We start from the raw sequence: 7,301 nt of genomic DNA, 5'->3' as shown, positions 1-7,301 counted from the left end.
AAACAAAGTGTATGTGAACTGCTGTATGGAAAGTGAATTTGCTCTGTAAATCTTCACCCAAATCAAAATAAAATAAAATAATAAATAAAGAAATAAAAAGCAAAAATATCACTTTGAGGACCAAGCAATGGTATTTTCAATTGTTTCATATGCATGCAAGAGATACAATGAGTAAGGGAGACCAAAGAATTGATGCTTTTGCAAACACTGATATACAGGTGGATAGATGGGTGGACAGGCTGACCTATTAGGTATGTCTATGCAGGGGGGAGTGTGCCCAAGACCATGTAAAGGGTTGGCAGATAATAAGTCTACAAGTGTATTTGTATGTTCTGTAAGAATCCCCAGGTATATAGTAGAGCTGACAAGGGACAAGGTTATAGTCACTTCTTGGCCCACAGCCAGGTACCCAGAGGAAATCCATGAGTCAGGCTTCAGGCTGGAGGCTTCTCCTGACTCATGTGGTTGCAGGGGCTGGCAAACTCAAAATCATCAGGTCAGATGGCAGGCTGCTGGCTCATGTCCAAGCACTGAAGATCAGAGGATGTCAAGTCTGAAGCAGGGTGTGCTTTACCACAAAATCCATATATATATTGGATGCAGGGCACACCCTGAAGGAAACTCCCCTTTCAACTAATTTGCTGCTCACTTCAGATCACAAAATGGAGAATGATTACATAATATCTACCACTGAGAATCATGGCCTAGAGAAGTTGACACATAACCTGATAAATAGTAATAAATGTTATGAAGAACATTTAGTGAATGCTTACTATGTGCCAGGCACTTAGCTACTAGATCCGAACTAGAGAAACCAACGCTAGAGTAATAAAGGGCACTGGATTCTTCACACAGTAGTTAACCCAATAAGGGAAGTAAAGCAAAGTGTAGATATTTTTATAAGTAGCATATAATTGACTCTTCTTTTTTAATTCAATCTGACATCTTTGTCTTTTGTCTGTTTACATGTTACTGAAAGAGTTGGATTTGAAGCAACTCATGTTTATTTCTGTGACCACAGAAAAGTATTACCTAAGAATGTATCTTATACTTCAACTTCAGCTTACTCCCAACCAATGGCAGGCTGTCTGGTGGCCAGAGGTGGGGTGATTTTCATGCTGTATTATTCTGTTGGGAGGTGGGAGGAGCTAGGTCTCTGGCCTAACCTTAAGTGGTACAATTCTGCTTCTGTCATACACATCAGTGGTTCTGTGAGATACTGTATGAAAACGGTTCTGCAGTTACACAATCTGAAAACCGTTAGACAAGATTTCCAAAGCTGCTTTGTAACTTTAATACACACCCAAGTGAAGATACGGGCTACAAAGGTCGATCATCTGTGAACCAGGTTCCAGGCAATGTTCCAGTTTTGGACAATTTATGAGCTGAAAATAACCAAGACTCCTCTGGCCTCAGGAAGTGGGAGAACAGCTGAGTCTTGAAGTAGCTAAACTGGGAAAGGGCAGAGGTAATGCACTGAGGATTCTGGGACAAGTATTACACTGGAGACAGCAAATCTAAGTCTAAAATGGGCAGTTTTCCACCTCAGGGCCATTGTCAGTTCTAGACAGAGGATATAGTCTTCAATAGGAAATCACTTTCTGGATTAGACCCTTAGCTTGGGTGAGTGGGCTACCTATCTAAGTACAAATGTTAAAACATTCTTTTGTGTTCCAGACTGAAGTGGTTATCACAAGATAACTTTCTCATCTTGCAGTGTCTTAGCTACCTAGTGCTGCTATAACAGAAATAGAAGTGGGTGGCTTTAACAGAAACTTCTTTCTCACAGTGTAGGAGGGGCAAGAAGTCTGAATTCAGGGAACCAACTCTGGAGGAAAATCCATTTTCCTTGGTTCCCTGGTGATATTCCTGTGGTGTGCCATCTATCCTCCCCCACTTCTATTTGTTGCTTCATTAACATAACAAAGAACACCCAATCCCAAATTGGATTATAACGACAGATATTAAAGGTTAAATGATTCCACCTCATAGCAACCCTATAGGTCAGAGTGTTGTAGTTGTTATGTGCCATCGAGTTGGACTGACTCATAGCGACCCCTCCTTGGGTTTCCGAGGTGGTATCACTATGGAAGTAGATTGCCCAAACTTCCTTCCGAGGAATGGCTAGTGGGTTTCAACCGCCAACTTTCTGGTTAGCAGTCAAGTGCCTTAGGCACTACGCTACCAGAGCTCCTATAGTTCAGAGTAGAACTGCCCAGTAAGGTTACCAAGGCTGTGAATCTATAGAAGCCAACTACTGTATCTTTTCTCCTGCAGAGCAGCTGATGGGTTGGTACTTCCAATCTTTTGATTTGCAGGTGAGCACTTAACCATCACACCACCAATGCTTCTCAAACTAGATATAGGGGTTAGGATTTATAACATTTTTTGGGGCACAATTCAATCCCTAAATCCAAAGCATATACTAGCATTACGAATTTTATGCTCCTTTTCAGAAGAAACTCATTCGTTCATGGGTAGAAAATGCTTTTATTATAGTATTTCGCAGGCTTCTGGGTTAGTGGAACCCACTAGGCAAAATAATTTCCTAATTTGCCACAAATGAAGCAAAGAATAGAATCAGAGGCAAGACTGACAGGGCAGTCGAAGAAAAATCCACGCAATGTTACCACTAGCTGGAAAATAAAAGCTTTCCATATCACAACTTAGTAAAATCCTAGCTCTGCCCCTTTCTGGCTGTGTGAATTTGGCCAAGTTATTTAACTTCTAAACTCATTTCCAATTTGCAAAGTCATTCTATAATACCTACCTCACTGGTAGTCATGAGAAAGATGTGAGATTAATAGAAAAAGTGCTTTGCACAGGCCTGGTTATAGCAGTCCTCAACCACCAGCTGCTATCATTTTCCACAAGGGGAATATGGCCAAAGGTCATTTTTAAGACTCCCAGGATCAACTATTTCAAATGCAAGCTAGACAAAATTGAGAGCCATATCTGGTGAGATGACCCTTGATCCTTTCAATTCCTGAGACTTGTTCACATTCAAGTCTCTTAGCACAGGAATATCTTTGCTCACTCATCACCTTCCTATTCACCAGGATCCTATTTTAATTTGGATTTAGATTCCAGTCTGGATTACTCCGAAAGTCATCTAGTTTCTGGTTTTCCTAGCTGTTAATTTTAAAAAGCCAAGTTAAGCCACAAAAACCACCTACTCACTCAAAAATTTCTCCTGGATCTCACATGCCTAATGGGTAAGGTCTGAATTTCTCACATTTTGGCATCAAGGCCATTCATAATAAACTGATTTTCCTAGTTACTTCAATTTTCACTTTCAACCCTCCAGTCTAACAAATTCTTCTTGTTCCCCTAAAATACTAGTGTCTTTCAAACCCTTACACCTTTACCATGCTGTTCCTTCCATCTAAATCAAATGACTGTTTCTTCTCTATTCAGCAAACTCCTATTCAGCCTTCAGTGGAGACTGCTCAAATTCCTGAAAACTGTCTTTCTTCCTTTGGGCTCCATTATATTTATCTCTTCAACACACCACTGAACAGAGCATTTTGTTTATAATGTCTTTCCCAATTGACTATACTTTTCTATTTCTGCTCTATCATTGTTGTGGTAATGAAATAATGCATTTGAAAAGCACTTTGTAACACTATCATGTGATATGTAAATGTAAATGATTACACCATTACTATATTGATCCTAAGGCAATCTACTTCCATAGTGATACTGCCTCGGAAACCCAAGGAGGGGTTGCTATGAGTCAGGTCCGACTCCACAGCACATAACAACAACAACATACTGATCTGAAAGAGAAATGGGAAGATCCAGGTAGAAAGTGATGTTGCCTCTTTTCTTTTACTAGCTGAAAGTCTAACAGGTTTGAGTCATTGTAGTCATTATATGAAAGATAACCAACTTGCAATAGTGCCTTTAAAAAAGAACAAGAAGCCCACCCAAGTAAATATCAAGTAAAATAATGAGAAAACACAAGATGTGTTACTGTTAGAAAGAGTATCTATAAAAGTTTTACTTTTCATGTAGTTTCCAGTACATCTAAAGTCTTAGATAAAATAGTTAAGTTGGTATTATTAGAAACAAAATATGGCACAGAATCCAGAAAATATAGCATCTCTTCTGGTTTTGCATTTAGGCTTTTCAGTCACTATGCATTGATTATCGATTCGCCAAAAACTGTTAGACTGGAGAAAAGGAGATATGAGAAACATCTTTTATTTCTTCTAAACAGGTGAAAATAAGTAAGCTTTCTTTTATTTCTCACTTATAAGATTTTTAAACTCTTAAAAATGCATTTTCCTCTTTTCAAACATGCCATCTTAAAAAAAAAATCTTAGCAATGTACATTTGCACTCAAAGAAAAGCATGCAGCGCCATTGTCTTCTGACAAAATTCTGCATAAAAAACCCCACGCAACTTTCTGCAAATATGTTCCCTCTTTATCACATAGGGACCCCAAACCACAAACATTCAGTGCAATATTTGTTTCTTATTTCCGTAGGAAACACAGGACCAATGGTGTCTTCTGACTACAACTGTTTCCTGATGTTTAAGCAACAGTCTCCCTCTGCTTTACTTTATTCTCTTTAACTTGCTGATGTAAGGTACAACTAGAATTCAGTAAAACTTGAGGATCCAATAGAGGATGGAGGAGAAATACTTAATATCTACCCTGTGCCATAAACTTAAGAAAAACATTTACACAGAAGGAAAAAAAAAAAAAACCCCAAAAACAAAAACTTCAGATTTTATCAATGCACCCTTTAAAAAAGTGTATTTTGTTTTGTTTTAAATTTCTGAAAGCAGCTTAATGTGAATCAAAAGCAGTTCCTGAGTAACTGCAGTAAACAGTGTCTTTTTAAATATATATATATATATTTATATATATTTGCAACTTAGCTCATTTTGGTTCTGCCTTAATTTACCTCCTCCGCTTTTACTTTAATCACAGTCCCTTTCGTCCTCTCCCTTCACAATGTGCAAGTACAATATGCATCAGCTCCCAAAGTCCACACAATGCAGATCTTTCTTGTAACTTGTGTGATGATCTGCACATCTGTCAGGTCACGTTTCCAGAGTCATCACAGATCACAGTTCTCCCAATCTCCCAAACTGTGAGAACCACAGGCACTTCACGTTTTCTTCATCATGCGTCGTGACTGCCACGTGTGAAGCTTGTTGTAGGCTGTCTGGAGCATTTCTTCTATGTGACTTACCAACTGAAAAACACAGCAAGACACGTAAGCAACAAGTGGGTGAAGGCTGGGGAAGTTAATGCTCCTGACCCAAATCTGGCACAGATTTCAGAGCTTTCCAAACTCATTTGCTTTTCTTTAATTGAGGAGGCAATGTATAAGGCACCATCAGACACGTGCTGTGCAGAAAGTAAAAGGTGGTGGGGGTGTCTTAAAGAAGCTGAAAATTCACCCATTCTTTCTGGGTTGTAATGTCTGCCTACTCTATCACTAAAACCAGCTATTAGGACAGAATGAAAGTCCTAACTGTGCTCCAGGCCAGCCGAATCTGCCATCAAATGCGGGACTGAACTACAGTGGTGATTTCTGGATTCGAACACCAGTCTACCGACTAAGGCCAGGATGGTGGCATCAACATTATCTTACAGAACATCTGAAAACTGCCTCACTCCTCTGAGGATTCTGATGCACCAGGTCTGGGATGAATATTTTCAATTTTCAGAAACTCCAGCAGTTAATTCTAATGCACAGCCAATTTTGTGAAGCACTTTTCTATACTCTCTAGGACCTTTTCCAGCTCCAATATTTCAGGATTTCAACCTAACTCAGTAGAGTATCTTAAGTGTTCCAATGCTTCACATAAATACTCTGTCACATCAAAGGGCAGAGCTATAAATTGTGAATGGAGAAGAATTTTGTCTTCATCATGGGAAGTCAACAAGACTACACTTGATCTGAGCTGATAAAGACTCTTGAGATAGAAATGTATGAGTATCTTTGTTTCCTTGGTGGTAGACAGTGTTTTTATATGGTGAGGAAAGAGGTAAAGCCTACAAGTCAATTCTCAGAGGATAGAAAAGGAGCTCAGGAAAAGTCCTAAAGCCTTTTAGGATGTCAATACTCAGGTCTAATTGAGGTACAGAAATTAAAAAAAAAAATTCCCAATTTACCATTAACCTTTTGCATTTTCTTGAGGTTATGTGAAATTTAGCTCTGTCTAGAAAGAATCAGATTTGTTTTGCTGGATCAGCAGAGCTCTGTGATATTACTTAGGAGAAAGAGACCCCATATCCTCCTATGAGGCTATCCATGGCCTAAGAACCCTTCCAACATAGTGCTCCAGGCAACTGTAACAAACTGAGAGGTCACACAAATGAAACTTATTTGAATCCCTGTCTTGCTGTGGGAAGACACTACAAGCTTCTTTTTTGATTAAAGTAATACTATTTTCTATTTTGAGAAAACCCACTTAGGACTTTTAGAAATAAATACTTATCATGCCTAAAATTCCAGGCACATATTAATACCTGGCATTCCTTAGCTTACTATGACTTTCCCTGCTGTAATCAATCAGAGAAGGTGAAGCCAGATTATAACCCAGAGTGGCAATACTGCCCTTTCCTTATGCTGCAAGGCTTGTGCTTGCTACTTAGGTTTTCAAAATAAGTAATATATTGTTAAGCACATATAAATAGGTTGCAAATCTATAAAGAAAAGCATGGAGGTGATTATCACAAATGTCTGGTTAGTTAATTACCTATGGAAGATGAGAGGTAGGGGTATGCAATTGGACACAGGCATTCAAGGACTATATAAGGGTATTGGTACAACTGTATTTCTTACCCTGATTGATGGGTACACATACACCATTTATACATACATATATATATATATATAAATAAAATATATACCTATTTTATACATTCTTTTGAATGAATAATGTATTAAAAAACAGTATCCTGAACAACAGAAAATAACAGATGATCTACTCATTTACACAAAAGGAAAGTTATTTTTCAACAGTTTACCACCCAGAGAAAGAAAATGAGGCCAAAATCAGATTGTGCCTTACATTTGTGCTTAAATACTGTCTCCGAATTTTTTCTTGGAATGGGCAGAGCTTTGTAACTTGAAATCGTTCCAAATTACTTTTCATCTTCACTACCTGCAAAAAGAAGAGAGAAATAAGGATTAGAGAGAAATCTCAAAGAACTTATAGAGACCAAGACAAAAGCACTACCTCTACATAGGAATGTCACTTTTTAAAAAAGAAAAAGAAAAAGAACATTACTTAGCTTTACCAGGGCAGAGAAACAAATACCTAGTATATTTAAA

At 38.3% G+C, this 7,301-nt stretch overlaps 1 protein-coding gene across 1 annotated transcript in view; it reads right to left on the bottom strand.

The window, feature by feature from the left end:
* Positions 1 to 5,123: 5,123 nt before the first annotated feature.
* GTF2H1 (general transcription factor IIH subunit 1) overlaps positions 5,124 to 7,301 on the bottom strand; it is a 28,912-nt gene continuing 26,734 nt past the window's right edge. Inside the window, exons 13-14 of the mRNA XM_007955666.1 lie at positions 7,039 to 7,131; positions 5,124 to 5,210 (exon numbers count right to left, since the gene is read on the bottom strand). Coding sequence (XP_007953857.1) covers positions 5,124 to 5,210; positions 7,039 to 7,131 — 180 coding nt within the window. The remainder of the gene's footprint in view (positions 5,211 to 7,038; positions 7,132 to 7,301) is intronic.

This window comes from Orycteropus afer, unplaced genomic scaffold (assembly GCF_000298275.1).
Source record: "Orycteropus afer afer isolate SDZICR_OR568_19922 unplaced genomic scaffold, OryAfe1.0 scaffold00014, whole genome shotgun sequence".
NCBI classification, from domain to species: Eukaryota; Metazoa; Chordata; class Mammalia; order Tubulidentata; family Orycteropodidae; genus Orycteropus; species Orycteropus afer.
Note: the sequence above shows the minus strand (reverse complement) of the source record. Positions and strands in the feature narration are given on the sequence as shown.